At 39.7% G+C, this 19,964-nt stretch overlaps 1 protein-coding gene and 1 long non-coding RNA gene across 8 annotated transcripts in view; one reads left to right on the plus strand and one right to left on the minus strand.

Annotated features, from left to right (window-relative positions):
- Nucleotides 1–19,964, minus strand: part of Usp40 (ubiquitin specific peptidase 40) — a 74,897-nt gene that overhangs the window by 38,589 nt on the left and 16,344 nt on the right. For 3 of the 4 annotated variants that reach the window (XR_004768722.1, XM_027397481.2, XM_027397482.2), the window contains 6 exons: nucleotides 13,291–13,419; nucleotides 9,953–10,045; nucleotides 8,284–8,391; nucleotides 5,109–5,409; nucleotides 2,040–2,121; nucleotides 333–504 (listed from right to left, as the gene is read on the minus strand). Coding sequence is in view for 3 of the 4 variants with exons in the window: in XM_027397481.2 (XP_027253282.1) it covers nucleotides 333–504; nucleotides 2,040–2,121; nucleotides 5,109–5,409; nucleotides 8,284–8,391; nucleotides 9,953–10,045; nucleotides 13,291–13,419 (885 nt within the window). In the remaining variant the exon portion in view is untranslated. The remainder of the gene's footprint in view (nucleotides 1–332; nucleotides 505–2,039; nucleotides 2,122–5,108; nucleotides 5,410–8,283; nucleotides 8,392–9,952; nucleotides 10,046–13,290; nucleotides 13,420–19,964) is intronic. The other variant, XM_035441104.1, reaches the window with a different exon arrangement.
- Nucleotides 1–19,964, plus strand: part of LOC113833596 — a 28,154-nt gene that overhangs the window by 2,427 nt on the left and 5,763 nt on the right. The window contains exons 2-3 of one of the 4 annotated variants that reach the window (XR_003481580.2): nucleotides 1,201–1,318; nucleotides 5,578–5,834. This is a non-coding gene — a long non-coding RNA (uncharacterized LOC113833596). Of the gene's footprint in view, nucleotides 1–1,200; nucleotides 1,319–4,357; nucleotides 5,490–5,577; nucleotides 5,835–19,964 lie in introns of those variants that run through there. The other 3 variants (XR_004768723.1, XR_003481579.2, XR_004768724.1) reach the window with 3 other exon arrangements.

Raw genomic sequence — 19,964 nt, forward strand, 5'->3', positions numbered from 1 at the left:
GAGAAGCATTTCTGAAGACTTACAAATACCAGCAATAGTGGTACAAACCTGTGGTACCAATACTTAGGGGGCTGATGTGGGAGGATTGTGGTTTCAAGTCCACCCTGGGCTATATAAAAACAAATCAAACCAACCACTCAACCAAAGAACAACAACAAAACCCCAGACACTTCCAAGTAAGAGAAGGTTTGGTTTATTCTGCTATGCACTGGCAGAGGTAGAATTTTCCTATGGAGGTTTGGAAAAGTTGTAACTTGAATAAAATGAAGTGGAAAAAAGTCAGCCTGAAATGGACCTTAATGTTTCCGTTAAGAGAAAAAAATAAGAATTACCTGAAATATTGACTGACGGAGATCTCCTAAAGTTTTTCTTTTATCAAAGGTTAAATCCCACATACTCTCTGTTTGAGAGACTGCAGGGTGAAGAGCCCCATTGAAGAAACGGTAGTGAGGACCCAGATGGAGATGCAATTCAAAATTATTGTTTGCAGAGTCACATTCTGCCCTTTAGAGACATTGAAAACACATAGATGCTATGTTTTTGTAACACTATCTTCAAACCAAAAATACTTGCTTTACCATATAAGCAAGTTCTCCACTCTAATTTAGTAACATTTTTTTCTTCTGCCCACCAAAATGATTTGTTTTGACTTTTCAACACACAGCACACTTTCAGCTGAAACTGCACCATACATTGTAAGAGAATTGTTCTCATGGAGACTGCACACTGTTAGCCATCTCCAGTCCTTTAACAACCATGGGCAGAATGCTGGTGCCTACAACTTCCACTAGGCTTCTGAGGCTTTCCCAGAAGATGCTGACAGCTGATAGGAGATCTTTCCCAGCGTTTGTTTCCAGGCTGAAATCCCGAGTGACAGGCTGTTTCCTGCTCCTCTCGGTCTGCACTCAGTTGACTCAAAGCCTGGCACCAAGACTCAGTACTTTAGATGCATTCTAAACTGGTCAACAGGAATACGAAGTTTTTCAATGGCCCATTAAGGACTTTAGTTTTGGCATTCGCTGTTTTGTTTTTAATTATCTCACTGTTTTATTTTAATTACTTAAGTTGCAACTGCTAACCTAGGTCACTAATGCAGGTTTTTTTTTTTTTGCATTTAACATATTTCAATGTTTTAGCTTTTATTCAAAATTCCATTGATCTTGGTGTGTCACTCACTGGATCTGCTATTTTCACTCCCAGTTACAAATCCATGATAAAATTTCTGAACACAGCCTACTACATTATCTGCCCCTTCAACACCTAAGAGGATCATAGAAACACCCTCCCTCCCACGGAAGAACAGTCTCCAGAGCCCAAGGTTAGCTATGTTTGAAAGTCATGCCTTCAGTTATCTTAAACCTTCATTTTTATTTTGAGTATTTTGCCTACATGTAATACACTAACACATGAGTGTGTGCGCGAGATAAGTGTGTGTGTGTGTGTGTGTGTGTGTGTGTGTGTGTGTGTGTGTGTGTGTATATAATATATGTACATGCTTGGCCATGTGTGTGTGTAGTACCTTCAGAGGCCAGAAGAAAGCACAGATCTCATAGAACAGGAGTTACAGACAATTGTGTGTACAGTGTGGGTATTGGGAACTAAACAAGGGACCTCTGGAAGAGTAGCCAGTGCTCTTAACCACTGAGCCACCACTCCAGCCCAGCCATTACAGTCCCCACCCTCCCCCCCTAGACTGACACTACACTCCTTTGCAATCAACCCACCTCTAGTCTTTTGCCACTATATATATTAGTTCTTACAACTACTTAAAACTGAGGGAATAATTTGGCTAGGCCAGAGCACAATTCTTGTAGCACAACTGCATGCTTGTGAATTTCTCTAGACTTCTTAGGCTCTGATCCTTACTTAGCAATGGTTACTGTATGTTATTACTTATTACATATGGGTAAATAGTGTCTTTACTATAACTAGTTGATAGGTATACATATTCTAGTAAACTTTGATATTGAGTGCTTATGTACCAAACTGATCAGTATTTTCCAGAAACATTATCCAAACACTAAATGTATTCAAACTACCTTCTCATTTGCAATTGAATGTTGGCTGCATCCATTTCTTTCAGCAAATGACATGGAACCTTGTATCTTGGATTGGCTCGAGCTGTGAACAAAACTTTCCATTAATTTGTTTTGGCTAAACAAAATTGGGTTGCTAAAGAGGCAGGATGAAAATCTGAAGTCAGGTGTGATAATATACACCTGTAATCCCAACACTGGGAAAGCTGAGGCACAAGGATCTTGAGTTGGAGGCCAACCTGGGATACAATGAAAAGCCATTTTCACAAATAAATATGAGGGGCTAAAGAGATGGCTCAGAGGTTAGGTGTGCTTGATGATTTTGTGTAGGACTGGGGTTTGGTTTTGATCACTTTAGTCAGCTACAGCTGTCTGTAATTCCAGGGGTCTGATGCCCTCAGATACCTGCATGTACATGTGAACATAAATCCACTGTGCTGTAAACCAGGAGCACTATCATTGACTAGCTAAGCGAAAGAGATTTTTCTCTTGATCTGAGTTTTGCTGGATGAGCAGAAAAAAAAAAAGGTAAATGAGAATTTTTTTTTTTAAAAAAAGTTGATCTAGAAGAATCCCATTATTTCAATTCTCTTTGAGCATTGTTTAAAGAACACCCACTACTTCTGTCCCTATTATAAATTTAACAGTTGGTTACTGTAAAAACTCAGAAATTAGGGCTGGAGGTGGCTCAGCAGTTAAGAGCTGCTCTTAACTGGTTGCTCTTCCAGCAGACCCAGTTTTGGTTTTCAACCCATACAGTGTCTAACTACCCTCTGTAACTCAAGTTCTAGGGGATCCAATGCCCTCTTCTGGCCTCTCAGGGTACCCAGGCACACCACACATGGTGGGTGGGTGGGTGGGTGTGTGTGTGTGTGTGTGTGTGTGTGTGTGTGTGTGTGTGTATGGCAAAACACTCATACACTTAAAATAGATAAATCTTTTTAAACTCCAGAAATCACACTTTTTTTTTTTTGGTCATTTTGTGTTTTTGGTAGCAGGTCCCACTATAGCCTGGGCTGGCCTGAAACTATATACCTTGGGTTGGTCTTGAGCTCACTACAATATTCTTGCCTGAGCCTCCCAAGTGCTGGGGTTATATGTTAAGTCACCATGAAAATTATTTTCAAAGTATATCAGGGTACTACCTGTAGTCACACTCACTTACATACATTTTATAAAAACTAAGATGTAGTCACCAAACTGGTAGTTTGCTTTTTCACTTCATATTCCCACAGGCTTAACTATGTGATTGCACAATAATATACTTAAGAAATAGTATAATCAGTCTAATTTAATTTTTCCTTATTTTGAAAAACTATTTACTTAATGTGCATGAGTTGTTTTTGTCTGTATGTGTGCCTTATGCCCCTGGAGGCCAGAAGAGGTATTAGACTCCCTAGAACTGAAGTTGCAGACAGTTGTGAGTCATTATGTGGGTTCTGGGAATCAAAACCCAGATCCTCTGAAAAGCAATCAGTGATCTTAACCACTAAGCCATCTCTCCAGACCCTAACCTTTTTTTGTTAAATACTGTGATAGTTTGAGTAAGAATGGCTCCCACAGACTCATAGATTTGAATGCTTGATCATCAGGGAATGGTATATTAGGTTGGATTTTGAGGTCAGGCCCAGTGTCACTCTCTCTTCCTGCTGCCTGCCTATCTGAATGCAGAACTCTCAGCTCCCTTCTTTAACACCATGTCTGCCTGCATGACACCATGCTTTCCACCATGATGATAATAGACTAAACCTCTGAACTGTAAGCAAGCCCCAATTAAATGCTTTCCTTGATGAGAGTTGCTGTGGTCATGGTGCCTTGTCACAGCAATAAAACCTAATTAAGACAGATACAAAGGTGATTTCTAACTAGTCATGATTATAAAGCTAATGACAGCAACAAACACTTTTAAGCATTAAGTATTCATCCACTACACCGACCTTTCCTCTTGCTCCAGTTGATTTGCAGTTCACTAGGCTGAATAGTTACTAGGTTGCCCAGGCTGGCTTTAAAGTCATTCTATCACCCAGTCAGGCCTTGCACTGCAATCCTTCTGCCTCACTTTCTGAGTAGTTGGGATTATAGGTCTATGCCATTAGGTTGGGATCTCCTTTTCCTTCTTTGAAAGACAAAACCTTTGTGTGGTTAGCAGTTGTCATGAATATTCAAGATTTAGAAAGTTAATTTTTAATTCTCATACAAATTAATAACTTTTTTCTTTATAAAAAGGATCGCTATTCCCATTTTCTAACAACATTAACTAACTACTAATCATAGCTCTGCCAATTTAAGAAGATTTTTCTTTTCTTTCTTTTTTGAAACAGGGTTGCACTAAATAACCCTGGCTGGCCAGAAATTTGCTATGAAATCAGGCTAGCCTTGAACTCACACAAAGATCTTCCTGCCTCTGCCTTTCAAGTCCTGGGATTAAAGGAATAAACCACCACATTCAATAGCTCTTTACTTTTGAGAGAATTCTGGCAAGGGATCAAACCATCTTATTGATTTACTCATGGTAATAGTAAACTTTACCATGGTTAACTTCAAGGTAGGAACTCTCTCAGAAGGCTGAACAGAGAGCTTCAAATACATTTCAACTGCTCAAGAACATTAATACTTCGAGAAAAAAAAAGAGAAATACAAAAAGGAAAATAAGAAAACAAGACCACTTACAACTCAAAGGCAACACATGGCTGAATGACAGAGCCGAGAATAAAAACTGAAGAACTGCACTTAAGTTTGCCACCACAGTAACAACATACAACATCCAAGAAAATTCAATTTTGGAAAATGTAACTATGACTGAGGGAAGAAAAATGTCAGACATTTTCTCATAAAATGACAAACTGGAAAATAAAGTATGATTTCCTGCTTAAAGAAATACCCACGTAAGGAAAACTTAAACGACAAGCTGATAGATTTCATTTGGCACAACAGACTTGCTAGTATTAGTTTTAAAATATGTAAAGATATCCAGGCAAAACCACCTCTTCAAAAGACACAACTTCAGGCAGCACTGGAAGCTTACCTGCTGGAGTTACTAACAAGACAAATTAGAACACTTCTCTCTCGTACCTTCAGAGGGCCTCTGCAGCTTGGCTTTCCGATAAAACAGCATGTAGGCACTTTCTTTACCCTGGAACTGCTGTGTGATAGCTTTCTCTTTGATTGGCTGGACTTTGGAATCATTGATATCAAACCAGTGGGGGCAGCTGGTGCTATCACTTAACCCTGGGGGTTCTGAAGCAAGTGTATGTAGAATCTGTTCCCGGTGCCTTTGGAAATCAGATGAGGCCTGGGTAAAACGGTTCCTCAGGAGACTAACTGTACTTTCATCTGTGCTGAGCAGAAACATCTGAGGATGGAGCTGTAAGAACTATTCAGAACAAACAAACAAACAAACAAACAGATTAGGCCTATTAAAAATTTTTTTAATAAAAATGGTTTTTAACTAGATAAGACAATTTGTGTGTGTGTGTGTGTGTGTGTGTGTGTGTGTGTGTGTGTGTTTAGATATTTCTAACTTCATCTTTCTTTTCACTAGCCTTGTGAGGAGGGAAACACTCATCTGGGTATGGCGACAAGCCACTTGAATAATACATCACTACTGCTGTTTTAACAAGTGCTTCAATGAAGGAGACTGGGAAAAACAAACATTTCTGAACTATTCAGAAGCCATCTAATTCTACAGATTCACATTTGCTGATTCTTGGGATTGATTCCTGTGTTCCTGGAGTTCTCAGAAAACTCTTGTCCACACCTGTATGTTGAAGTGTTTTCAAGTAAACAGTTCCCACAAAACAAGGAGAATCAATCAAAGTGAAAAAGTCTAAAGGAAAAAAATACCTTTGCCAACTACAAGTCAGACGGGATTAATATTGAGCATGTAGAAAGAACAGCAAAAAGTAAAAACCAAATCACCCAATCAATAAATGATCTGACGAAATGAACAGAAAGTGCTCACTAGAAAAAGTACAAATGACCAATAAAAATAAAAGCTTTAAAAAGTAATCAACATCCTTAAGAAACCAGAGAAATGCAAATGAAAACCACTTCGATTCCATCTTACCCCAGTCAGAATGGCTGTCATTAAGAAAATAAATGACAACAAATGGTGGAGAGGATCTTGGGGAAGAGGTGGAAGTAAGCATTTACAGCCAACTATGGAAATAAGTATGGATGTTCCTCAAAAAAACAAAACAAACAAAAAAACAGAATTACTGTATGACTCAGCTATGTCAACCCTGAGCATACACTGAAAGGACTCTAACACACCACTTGCCCATCTATGTTTATTGCTGCACTATTCACAATAGCCAAGGGAAAGAAAGTAGATGATGTTTGTCAGGAGATGAACAGAAAATATGGCACATGTATACAATGAAATTTTATTTATCCATAAGGAAAAATGGAGGAAAATGAATATAACTATAAATATTTACGTTAAGCAAAGTAAGTTTTATCTTAGGAAGACAGATAACATATTGGCTAGCTCTCTCTTAAGTATTAACCCATTTCTATTAATCTGAGTATTACCCTGTGGTCTTGGCTTACCAGAGAATGCTGAAATCCTATCTTCCCAGTAGCTACATGGTGTCTCTCCAATGGCCTCTCTCTGCCTCCTCTCCCCAAGAGAGAGCTAGCCAATAAGAAGCCTGAACCATCAGCCAAACAGTTTATAATTAATATAAACCTTTGTGTGTTTACTTGGGACTAAATGGCTGTGGGATCAGGCAAGACAGAAGCCTCCATCCACACTTCCTTTCATATGTGGAACCTAGATTTAAACACATGTATTTAGAGATATCCATATACTAATATGGCATGTATTTATATACATATTTATACGTGATCATGAGCAAGGAGCAAGAGATTTTAAAGGCAGTGGGAAACAGAAATGGCAAAGGATATATGCAATAAGAAATCGAAGTAGGGCTTAACTAGAGGAAGAAAGGAAACCACTGTTGAAGGGTATTTGTTTGCACTGACATTCCTTGACTGCCAATAAAATTTACCTTGAATCAGAGGGTGGAGTCAGCAATTGGCTGACCAGAATTAGACACAGAGGTTTGGGAGGACCCAGAGAGGGTGGCACAGGAAGATATAGGGAGGGGCTTAGAGAGATTTGCAGCCTTTTCCATTTGTGAAGTGTGGAAAGTTAGAGTCAGCCTATAGTTCCTTCACTGCTCTCGGGATTTATCAGGTTTTTTTTTTTACCCTAATATTTGAGTACCAAGTTTTTACTGGTATCAGAATAACTTAGATAAATGCAACATCTTAAGGGATTATTCTGTTACCACTACTCTCATAATCCTTTGGTTTTTTGACTCTTTAAAACTTTTCTTTAGTTTTATTTTGACTCTTTAAAACTTTTCTTAAAGTATAAATATTATCTCAAAATTTATACGATTATTATATATACTTAAAGTTTTCTGTCATGATATTAATGGTCATATAGAGTACTATTTCTAGAAATAGGCTTCATTTAGCTTTCTGTGTGTGGTTTTGGGCTTGAGTCTGAAGCAAGTAACTAGGAATTAAGTTTGTGTACTTCCAATCTACTTAAAATATTGTGGTCCTTTAACCTGTTGGAGATATGCTGCATATGACATTTAAAATGTTTAAGTTTTCTGCAGTAAACCATGACCATTCCTGGCAGTGATCTTTGAGGTCTCCAAGATGATGGAGCCCTGCAATGACAAAGCTACCTGGATTGTGATAATACCATTAACCTGACAAACATCACCCCAAAATCATCTTTGGACAACAAACTGCTCAGGACAACTTCAAAGCTTCATAGACTACTCTATGGTCTAGCCGCATAGACTACTCCAGCCAGGACTTCAAATAAGCTCTGCACTGTCCCATCACACCTAGATTGGAAAAGAGCTAGCTCTCGAAGGACTTGAATGGTATATCTCAATTTCTCAGGGTCTCAATCCTAAAGCTGCCATAACCCCAGACAACAGGAAGTAATTTTAAGAACATGACATCCATATTCCCAAGAGGTGGGTGGTTTTTGGTTGGTCAGTAGGTTTTGGATGTTAATAATCATTTAGAGGGGTTGGTTGCAAATTGTGTAAGGAGGTTAGATTAAGGAATTTCTTTCTGGAAAGATTAAAAAAGGGAGGGAGGTATAGGACTGATAGGATAAAACGGTAAATGACTGAATCTACTTTTAAACTACAAAGCACCTTGTAATTGGATCTGGCTTTGGGATGAGGACTGCCCATGTCAATGCCAGCAATACCTTTCGTAGTGGTCCATGCTGTTTTCTGAACTTCTTGTTCCAAGATATCCCTGTCTTTTTCAAGAGTCTCTGGCCCAGCTGATCAACAGGAACTTGATTGGTCTCCTCCTTATGAAGGAAATGCAGTCAGTTAACATTTGCTGAGAAACAGTGACACCACAAATTCAAATGGATCAGAAGGAATGAGTGCACCTGCTCATCTTCCTAAGAGCACAAACATATAATGGGACCAATCAGACTATATGCTTTTAAAGTAACACTAAGTGCCAGTTTAGAAGACCTTCAATTTGAAAACCCATTTGCCAAGGGTTGCAGACAGAAATTCAAAGAACACCATTCAGAGGGAGTTCTGCAGTTTGTCACCATAATTTATGGTTTTGGAAGAACAAACAAGAAGGAATATGTTGCTGACACAGGCTTTATTTATATCTTCCTAAAATTAATTAATATGCTGTACCTTTAGCACCCAATACTTCAGAACAGGATGTGCTTGGGGATAAGGACTGTAATAGGGAAAGTACAAGACTCAGAGACTGATATTGGGGTTAGAACTTCAAGCTGAAGGTCAGAATAGTAAAGCAGCAGGCCACTAGCTCTTACCACCTACCTCAGGTGGAATTAGCTGATCCTGCTACCTCTCAGCGTGGCTGGAGAATTCTGAGACTGTATCCTCAATGTGACTGGAGAATGAATGCTTGATACTAAGAGCTTGCTCCTGTTTTATATACCTCCCTAACGAAGGGATTCAAGATTTGTGCTGAGATCACTTTTGTGCGAGTTGTATCAATGTGTAGATCTGGGTGGCCTTGGACTCACAGAGATCCATCTATCTCTTAATCCTGAGTCCTAAGTTTAAAAGTGTGTACCACCACCTCCTAGCTTCTGTCTGCTAGGATTAAAGGTGTGTGCCTGACTTCTATGGCTTTTGGCTGACTTTTCTTTCTGAATCTGCAGGCAAGCTTTAATAAATCATAAATAATACATCACCACAAAAGACTCTAAAGGCACTGGTTAAAATGCTCTTTTGTTTGTTCTGAGATAGGTCTTATGCTGCCCAGGCTACGTTAACTGAGAATGACTTTGAACTTCAGACCCTCTTACTTCCATCTCCCAAGTGTTGGGATTATTTGGCACTTCATATACCACTTTATGTGGTACTGAGGTTTGAACCTGGGCCTTGTACGTGCTAGACAAGCACTTTACCAACTGGGCCACATTTCTGGTTCTTGCCTTCTTTGCAAGTGCTTCCAGTATCAGGACAAATAGATTCTTCTTTGAAACCAGCTCTCATTCTGTAGCCCAGCCTGGTCCCAAATTCAAGGTATTTCTTCTGCTTCAGTCTCTCAAGATGAGAGATTAAACAAAAGAGCCACCATACTCAGTGATTAAATTAAATCAGGGTGTGGTGGCACACAAAATTAATCTCAGCACTGGGGAGGCAAAGGCAAACAGATCTTTGTGAGTTCAAGGCTAGCCTGGTCTACAAAGCAATGAGACCCTGTCTTTAAAAAAAAGAAAAAAGTCAGAATGAAATCATATTCCAATTTAGAGGTCGCCCTAAAACAATTCCATCTGATAGTCTCATATAAACACACCACATACACAAACAGCACACACATGTATCTATAATATTTACATGCACACAAATATGTACAAAGACCCACTCTACCTGCAATAAGATTGTTTTTAGAATCATCAATGGATCATCATCCTCTTCATTCTGAAGAGCTTTCAAATTCAAATCTGTATCACTTATCTCCTCCTACGAAGAAAAATAGTGTTTCTTTCACATTTGCCAGTTTAAAGGAATTAACCAAATAAAAATGTTTAAGCCACTGGAGGAAGAAAGGCAAAAATATAATAATCTATATAAGTCAGGTCAGGCAGATCTGGCTTTGAGTGTCAGGTTCCATCAGGCAATTCCACACAATTTATTTAATCTATCTATCTTTATATATAAATTAGGATTATGAGACAAAGAAAAATTCTAGCTTGTGGTTGTGTAAGAATGGCCTCCATAGGCTCATATACTTAAATGCTTAGTCACCAGGGAGTGGCACTATTTAAGAACTAGGAGGCCCAGTGTGGCTTTCTCTTTCTATCTGGAGAAGGATGTAGCTCTCAACTACTTCTCTAGCACCATGCCTGCCTGCCTACCTCCATGCTCTCTACCATAATAATGGACTAAACCTCTGAACTGTAAGCAAGTCCCCAATTAAATGCTTTCTTTTGCCTTGTCATGGTGTCTCTTCACAGCAATAAAACAGTGACTAAGACACAGCACAACACACATAGTGGATTCCAACATTTTCCAGCTAAGAAACATGGTGTTTTATACAATGTGTTCATTACCATTCATTTAAAAATATTTTTTTGGTCTTACTAGTATGTTTCCACTCTCTTGTTTTGGCTTAAGGAAATCCTACCCATTTTTGTAGGCTCAGCTTAAACAATAACTTCTATTTCCTTATCATTCAAAAAGTTAACAGCACATTGTGGTGCTAGGCAAATTTTGTTGACTTTCAAAAACATGCTGCATATAGTCGAGCAGTGGTGGCATTAAGCAGAGGCAGATCTCTAGTTCTAGGCCAGCCCAGTCTACAGAGCGAGTTCCAGGATGGTTATACAGAGAAACCGTACCTCGAAAAACAAAAAAATAAAAAACAAAACAAAAATAACACACTACCTTGCAAAAGTACTTTTTGTTTTGTTTTGCTTTTGAGATAGTCTCATTATGTAGCCTGAGTTGACTTGAAACTGCTTTCAGATTCTGAGCAGACTCGATTCTGCTTTCAGAGTGCTGGGATCAAAGGCATCAGATCTGCAAGATTTTTGCTTTTTTTTTTTGTGTGTGTGTGTGTGTGTGTGTGTTTTTGTAAAGTATAACTTCCTTATATTTCTGCTTTTCAAAAAAGATCTATGTATGAGTGCTTATCAGGGTACTGCATGTGTCCTTGGTGCTCTCAAAGGCCTGAAGATGGTGTTAGATCCCTTGGAACTTGAGTTACAGATTGTTGTGTGTTACCATGGAAGTGCTGGGAACTGAAGCCAGGTTCTTTTCCAGAGCAGCAAACTGAGCTGTTTTTCCAGCACGTTGAAAAAGTATTATAACATGGCTAAAACCATAACTGTTAATTGATAACATTGAGAAAAAAAGTAGTTTAAAAAATAAGATTATGGTAGACCAGATCTATCATCTTTTGTAAATCATTAAATTAATCAACAATTAGTTAATTTTCAGTAACTATACAAATAGTAATTTTAACTGTCAACTTGACAAACATCAGAATCTCCTGGTAGGCAGGCCTCTGGGCATGCCTGTAGGACTGATCTTGATTGGATGGATTAATGGAGGTGGGATGATCCACTCACTGGGTGGCACTGTTCCCTGGGCTGGGATCCTAGACTGTATAAACAGAGAACGTGCACTGAATACAAGCATTCATTTCCCTCTGTTTCCTGACCAAAGATGTACTGTGACCAGCTGCATCCTTGAGCTCTTCACTCAATGAGTTCCCTGCCATGATGCTCTGGACTCGGGAACTATGCACCAAAATAAATCGTTCCTCCTTTGGCCAGACATTTTAGCTCAGTAACAGGACAGTGACTGAGCCAGCCTTGTTGACACAGTCTCAATTTCAATGCTTTTACAGAACAGCTTCAAGGAAAGAAGCCTAGTGCTGACTCAAAACAGGCAGAAAAGGGACCACTTTTTCAAACCACCAATTCTCCGGCACCAAATGAATGTCCTACATCTCCACTCAATTCTGACAATAGCTATGTGGTAATAAATCCCACCTGTTAGTCTCAAAAGGTTGGTCTGGGACTACAGAGCAAGTTCCAGGACAGCCTGGGCTACACAGAGAAACCCTGGGGGGGTGGAGGGTGAGGAAACTGAAACTGAACATACCAATCTTATACAAAAATTCATAGTCTGCTCATTCTCTTTTGTTTGTATTGAGAAAGGGGACTTACTCTGTAGACCAGGCTTGCCTAAAACTCTCTGAGCCCAGATTGGCCTCAAACTCATGTTAATTCTCTTGCCTCGGCCTTTTGAGTGCTAGACTTATAGGTATGCCACCATGTCCACTATCTTCAGAGTACTCTTGATTTTATGAGGATACAGAACTTCAATAAATAAGCAACTAAGTATGACAGCCTACACCTATGCCTGGAGTCCAGTACTTGGGAGACGGCAGGATGAGTGTCAGCTACAAGACACCATGGACTGAAAAAAATTGTCAAATACACAGACAAACAAAATTAAAAATCAAACCACCAGACAGGCAATGAAAAAACCATAAAGTCTGTTCCTACAAGTCACATTAATGGCAGATGATTCTAACATTTCTACAGAAGAGCAAGTCACTGCTGGAGAGATGAACACAAAATTTCAAAGAACTTCTAGAACCCACAATCCTAGGGGAAGACAGAAGAATCATTAACCCCGAAAATAAAATACCATGTGAATATTTTATGAGTTAACAGGCTGCCAGCTGGAAAAAAATTACACAACTTTGAAAGCAGCTAAGAAACCACAGGAGGAAAACAGAGACAGGCTCCCTCAGGCTGGACCAGCTCCGAGGCAGGTGCACCTTTGTAAGATCAGAGCAAGGCCTTGTGTTCCTGAAAAAGGCTGCAACAGACAACGTAAAAGGTCTGTGGTTTTGATGGATGGCTAGGGAAAAGAATATCCTTCCTCTTAGTAGGCAGACATGAAACATATACAAGCAAAGGGGCCAGATGCTCTCAACTTTATTCCAAATTGTTCACTAGTATGTAGGAATCTAAGCCACATGCACAAATATGACCACGGTAAACAACTGGAGATCCTAGCTGGAGGGCACAAAGGAGCTGTACATGTAAAACAACCTTTCAGGACTATCAAACTTTTCTAAAGGAGGGGCATATACTAAAGGCAAAATGATCAATAGAATACTGTACAGGAACAGAAATGCAGTTACAGAAATGTCACAAAGTTATTTCTAATCAAATTTGTAAGCTTACTTGACATTGCCAGTTTCCTAGATGATCAACATCTTTAATGTACACATGGTAATGACCTCCATAGCAGCCACCTTTGTGGATAATGACGGAGAAGAGGTCATACATATATTCTGTGTCATCCAGTTCACTCTAAAAGAAAAATAAACATTGGTACACTTTAATAAGGTGAGATACATAATCAAAGGGAAGAGAACCTAACCCCTGAAACTACTAAGAAATGTCCTTGTAGTATTCACATTTCACAACAAGGCCCCTTTGCTACTGAGTCACCTAATGATTAGAATGCTATCACTGTATTTAAGGATAAATAAGATAAGTTTAAATAACTGCGCTTAAACTAAAAAAAAAAAAAAATTCATTTGAGGAGGGCCTCAAATTCCTGGAGATCTTCCTGTCTCAGCTTCTTATCTGCCAAGATTATAGGCATGAACCATTATGCACAGCTGAATTTTTAATTGAGCCACACTGAGCACATGTATCTGAAGATGTTATTTTTACTGGCATTAAGATGATGAGTCTGTGGTAGAGACTGTTAGTAGAGAAAGCCATTTTTGTATTATGTCCATTATGCTGTTTAGGATATGCTCTTTTCCTACCCAAAATGTCTGATATCCCAAGAAGGTTGCTATGTACATCCAAGTCAAGGCCCTCCTGGTATGTTAGTGCCCTGCACAGAATAGGAACTCAGCAATTGTGAACACCGTCTGATCTTGTTTAGGGGCTATTAGTTTAGAGGAATGAACAGGTGGTTTCTTGCTTTACTAATTCTATGAGCAATCTCTTCTATAATACAACATACAATCAATCACAAGTGACTCAACAGGAAAACTCATACAGTAACAATGAAAAAATTACATTATATTTAAGAGATACTTTAAATTCTGGATGCAGAAGGAAAAGGAAAAGCCAGCTATGGTGGCACACCTCTGTAATTCCAGCACTTGGTAGACCATTCTTAGTTACACAACAGGTTGTATGCTAGCCTGGGCTACATGAGGCCCTGTCTTTAAAAACACAAAAAGGAAGGAAAGAAAGAAAAAGAAAAGAGGGAGGAGGGAGAAAGCAAGGAAAGGGGAGGGGAAGGAGGCAGGCAGGCAGGCAAAGAAGCCTTAGTCTTTACATTTTAGGAGTGTGAACCACAGGACATGAGACATAAGGTCTCTTCTGGCTTGGAACTCAGTGCCATCTGCAATGTAAAATGTGCACATGGATGTTACCTGGGAGACACAAGTGACTGGAAGAATTTATTTCCTTAACTATAGTTTTTAAGTGGGAAACACTTAAATGTCTTATTCAGGCAAGACAAGACACAGAAAAATGAAAAATGACATTTTTTCTCAATACAAAAGTAAAATAAATGTGGATTTCCTAGATAAGTGCTGTTTTTTAATATATCAAAATATGTTAGAATTATGTGACAAACCACCTTTATAAAAGGAGAAACAAGTAGATTAGTAGCTCTAGGAAAGTAGTTTTTTCTGAGTGTGCCAGTAACAGGCTCAGAGGCAGCAGAGGCTCCACTAGGCCCAGGGATGGTAATTTGTGTAACAAAACAAGTAGCAGAGTCCAGCTGCGAGGCCCAAAGAAGAGGAAAGCTCAGCTATGAAGTTTAAAAACGCGTATGTATTTTTAACACAAAAATTCAATAGCTGGATGTTTGTAAACAAAACAATTACTTGTAATAAGAAACAGATAGAAACGATGGAAAAATAGAGAACTTGGAAATAAAATGACAAAGCTATGCCCACTTAATTTCTGACAAACATACACTGGATTAAAGGCAGCCAATTCAACAATGGTGCTAGCAGAACTGGGTTTCTACTTTAGAAGATGAAGTTAGACTTTTATCCTTCGCCTTGTACAAAAATCTATTCAAAATGGATCACAGACCTTAATTTAAAGCCTGTAACCCTAAAATTTCTAGAACATAGGAGACACCTTTTAAGATAATGAAGAAGGCAAAAACTTTTTAAATAGAATACCAATACACAGGAACTAACCCAGTATCAAAAAATAAGGCTACATAAAAATAAGTTTCTGCAGCTGACCTGAACAAGGGGGAGCTCACGGACCCCACACTGACAGCTCAAAAACCAACATAGGACGGAACCAGGCCCCCTGAACATAGGTGTCAATTAGGAGCCCTGGGCAGTCTATGGGGCCTCTAGTAGTGGAACAGTATTTATCCCTAGTATACTATTGGACATTGGGAGCCCATTGCCCACAGAGGGATACTCTCTCAGCCTAGACACATGAGGAAGGGCCCAGGTCCTGCCCCAAATGATTTGACAGACTTTGATGATCCCCCCTCCCCCCACGGAAGGCCTTACACTTTTTTATGGAGCAGAAGAGGGGGTTAGGGTTAGTACATGGGGAGATGGGAGGGAGAGGGAACTGGGATTGATATATAAAATAAGATTGTTTCTAATTTAAAGAAAAAATAAGTTTCTGTACAGCAAAGAAACAATTACCAGAATTAACAGTGTACAGGATGAGAGAAAGGCTTTCACAGCTACACTTCAGACAAGGGATGATATTCTGAATTTACCAAGAAAGGCAGACATTAAATGCCAAGGAAATAAAACCGCCAGTCAAGACAAAGGAAGACAAATTAAATAGCTTTCAAAAACATAAAAGATAGAAAGAAACACAAATGGCCAATAACTACTTTAAAAAGTGCTCAATATCCCTAGCCATCAAGGAAATGCAAATTAAAACTACTTTGAGGTACCACTTGACCACAATCAGAACAGTTTTCATCAACAAATGTGACAATACAGTTGAGGATGTGGAGAGAAATGAATCCTTATTAACTGTTGTAGGTGTAAATTAATACAGCAATTATGGATATCAGTTTGGAGTTTTCTCAAAAAATTAAAAATAGAACTACCATACACCCCAGCTACTTCACTCCTGGGTATACAACATACCCAGAGAACGCCATACCTTACTGTCTTAGTTAGGGTTCTTCCTGCTGTGATAAAATGCCATAACCAAAAATAACTTGGGGAGGAAAGGGTTTATTTGGCTTATATAACTGGAGTCACAGCCCACTGAGGGAAGGGCAGGGCAGGAACTCAAAACAGGGAGGGACCCTAAGGCAGGAGCTTCGGAGTAGTGCTGCTTACTGGTTTTGCTTCACCTGCTTTCTTACAGAACCCAGGACCACCAGCCCACAGGTGGAAACACCCATAATGGGCTGGGTTCTTCCAAATCAATCACTAATTAGGACTGCCTGCAAGATCTTATGGAGGCATTTTCTCAATTGAGGTTCTTTTCCCAGATGACATTAGCTGTGTCAAAGATATAAAAAAAACAGACAGGACAATTGACCTCTTGTCAACTTGACATACCAACACGTCATTTAGCCACACTCTTTCCTTTCTTTTTTGTCTCCAAGATCACACATTAATAAACATCACACTATAAAACATTCCAACTTTTAAAAGTCCCATAGTCTTTAAAAATTCAAACACTTAAAAATTCAGTGTCTTTAAAATATTCAAGCTCTTAAAAATCCAAAGTATCTTTATGAGTTCAAAGTCTCTCAACTGTGGGCTCCTGTAAAATAAAAAAAATAAGTTAACACATTCTTATTTCAAGAGGGAACAACCAAGACATAGTCGCAATCTGAACCAAGCTAAACCGACTTGAACAGTGTAAATACTCAGTGTTCAATGTCTAGGATTCACTCATGATCTAGGCTCCCCCGAAGGGCTTGGGTCACTTCTCCAGCTCTACCTTCTTCTGCTCAAAGACTGTGTTCTTGGCTCAGGTCAGTCCCACTCCATGGTTCCTGCTGTCCCTGGTAATCTTCCTGTGGTACTGGAATCTCCACAATGCCGCTACTGGGCGGCACTTTCTCCAAGCCTCTCCTGGGCTCTCTTCATGGCACCATGCCCTAACTTCCCTCCATGACCCTTCCAATGCTCACCATGCCCTAACTTCCCTCCATGACCCTTCCAATGCTGGGGCTTCGAGGCTACTGCAGTTCCAGAAGCTGCACCTTCACCAATGACTTTTCTTGACCTCTCAGGGTACCAAGCCTCAGCCGCTCTCTATGACTCCTTCATGCTTTCAAACCAAGTACCAAATGGGAGACTCTTACATAATACTAAGTTCAGCTGCCAGTTCAAGGCACAACCTTGGCTGCCTCTGGAACACAGCTTCTGTGTGTTGAACCCTAAGGAAACTTCCCGGATTTCACCTCAATGATGCTGATCTCTTCTTAATCACTGCTAATTACTCAGCTCCAGCTAACCAGCATCAACTGCCTCAGTAAAGCAAAGGTTTCACTTTACTGGTTCTGGTCTTTTGTTAATCATGCTGACTCTTCAGTCCCAGCTGACCACAACTACGTACTCTTAATTCAAAATAGCAAACAGCCAAAACAGAGCCTTTAAATGTCCCCCTGATAGTTACAAGCCAGGCCTCCATCTGCACTGTTCTCAGTATTATCTTCTAAACTCCAACAGAAAAGCAACACAGGTATTCTCAACACTCAAGGGCTTTTCTTGCCCAAATTCCAAAGTCCTTCCACAATCCTCCCCAAAACAACAAGGTCAGGTCTGCCACAGCAATACCCTACAATCCTGACACCAATTTCCATCTTAGGGTTACTGTTGTAATTTAAAAAGCCGCATGAGAGAGAAAGATGCCATGTGACAGAGCTCATATGGAGGGGTTTGGGGAAAGGGAAAGGGAGTGTCGAGGGGAGAAACCAGCCTTTGGAGACAGGAGCAAGAGACAAGAGAAAAGAGGTGGAAGTGGGGAGACAGAGAGGCAGGCAGAGAAGCAGAGGGGGGGGGGAGTGGGGAAGAGAGAAACAGAGACAGAGAAAGATGGGAGTTAGGCAGGGTCCTTTTTAAAAGGGAAGGTAGTAAATGTGCACAGGTGTGCTCTTAGTGGGCTGCAGCTGAGGATGTGCCCTGACAGAACTCCAAGAGCAGGCCAGTACAGATGCCTGAACACTAACAGTTACTACTGCTGTGATGAAACACCATAACCAAAAGTATCATAGGGAGTAAGGAGTTTATTTGGCTTAAGGAGTTTATTTGGCTTACATATCTGGAGTCATGTTCCCTGAAGGAAGCCAAGGTAGGAACTTGAACCTGATGGGAACCCGGAGGTAGAAGCTGATGCAGAGCCATGGAGGGGTACTGCTTACTTGCTCAGCCTGCTTTCTTATAGAACCCAGAACCACCAGGCCAGGGATGGCCCCACCCACAATGAGCTGGGCCCTCCCCGCTGATCACTAACTAAGAAAATGCCCTACAGACTTGCCTGCAATCAGATCTTATGGAGGCTTTTTCTCAACCAAGTTTGCTTCGTCTCAGATGATCATTAGCTTGTGTCAAGGTGACATAAAAACTAGTTAGGACATTTACTATTGAGATGTTTGCACACTCATGGTTATTACTGCTTTTTTTTCACTATAACAAAGAATTGGACTCAATCAACCTAGATGTCATCAACAGATAGGTGGATAATAGAAATCTGGTATCTATACCTATATAATGGAATGCTACTCAGCAGCTCTAAAGAGAATGTAAGAACAAATTTTGCAGGAAAATGGATGGCCTTAGAATATATAATATTAAGCAAGATCATAAAATTTTAACTAAAAAAAAAAAAAAAAAATCCCAGCCGGGCATTGGTGGCGCACGCCTTTAATCCCAGCACTCGGGAGGCAGAGGCAGGCGGATCTCTGTGAGTTCGAGGCCAGCCTGGTCTCCAAAGTGAGCGCCAGGATAGGCTCCAAAGCCACAGAGAAACCCTGTCTTGAAAAACCAAAAACCAAAAACCAAAAAAAAAAAAAAATCCCACATGGTATTCCCTCATATGTGGCTATGCACATGTGGAAAGATGGAAGGCTAAATATAATAGGATGAGGAAGAACTGAGCCTAGGCAATGAATACGTTATGAAAGAGGATATGAGGTTAATTATTTTTCTAATTCTGTCACGGTCTTTTCATTTTTGGAGGTAGACAAGTAGACAGGTTCATAAAAATGTATTTGATAGTGAAAGTTTAAATCGAATATGAAGTACCACAGCTTCAGAATAGCTGTCTGTATAATAGTTCACTGAACTGCATAGAGTTAGGGTCTGTTTAATTTATTGTATGACCTTTTTTTGCATTTTTAAATTAATTTATTTTTTATATTCCAATTCCAGTTCCCCCTTCTCTCCTCTCTTCTCACTGCCCCCACACTCAGAGAGGAGGGTAAGAGTGTGTGACTTTTTATTTTTTTATTTATTTATTTTTTTGGTTTTCGAGACAGGGTTTCTCTGTGTAGCTTTGGAGCCTATCCTGGCACTCACTCTGGAGACCAGGCTGGCCTCGAACTCACAGAGATCCACCTGCCTCTGCCTCCCGAGTGCTGGGATTAAAGGCATGTACTACTAACACCCGGCAATTTGCAAGTTTTTTATAATAAAGTTTAATTAAAAAAAAGAAATACATGAGTCTTCACTCTGATTTTGGCATGTATAAGAGTGACAACATATTTTAAAATGCCTTATGAAGCAGGCTAACTTCATAATTTGATTTAAAAATATTTTCTTTCCTGTGTCATAAGGATTCTACTTCTCTGCTGCTGCTGTTTAGTGGCACTGCAAATGGAGCCATGTGTTTGCCCTGCTTGGCAAGTGCTCTACAATAGCTTTACCCTG

The sequence above is a fragment of the Cricetulus griseus genome, chromosome 2 (assembly GCF_003668045.3).
Source record: "Cricetulus griseus strain 17A/GY chromosome 2, alternate assembly CriGri-PICRH-1.0, whole genome shotgun sequence".
NCBI classification, from domain to species: domain Eukaryota; kingdom Metazoa; phylum Chordata; class Mammalia; order Rodentia; family Cricetidae; genus Cricetulus; species Cricetulus griseus.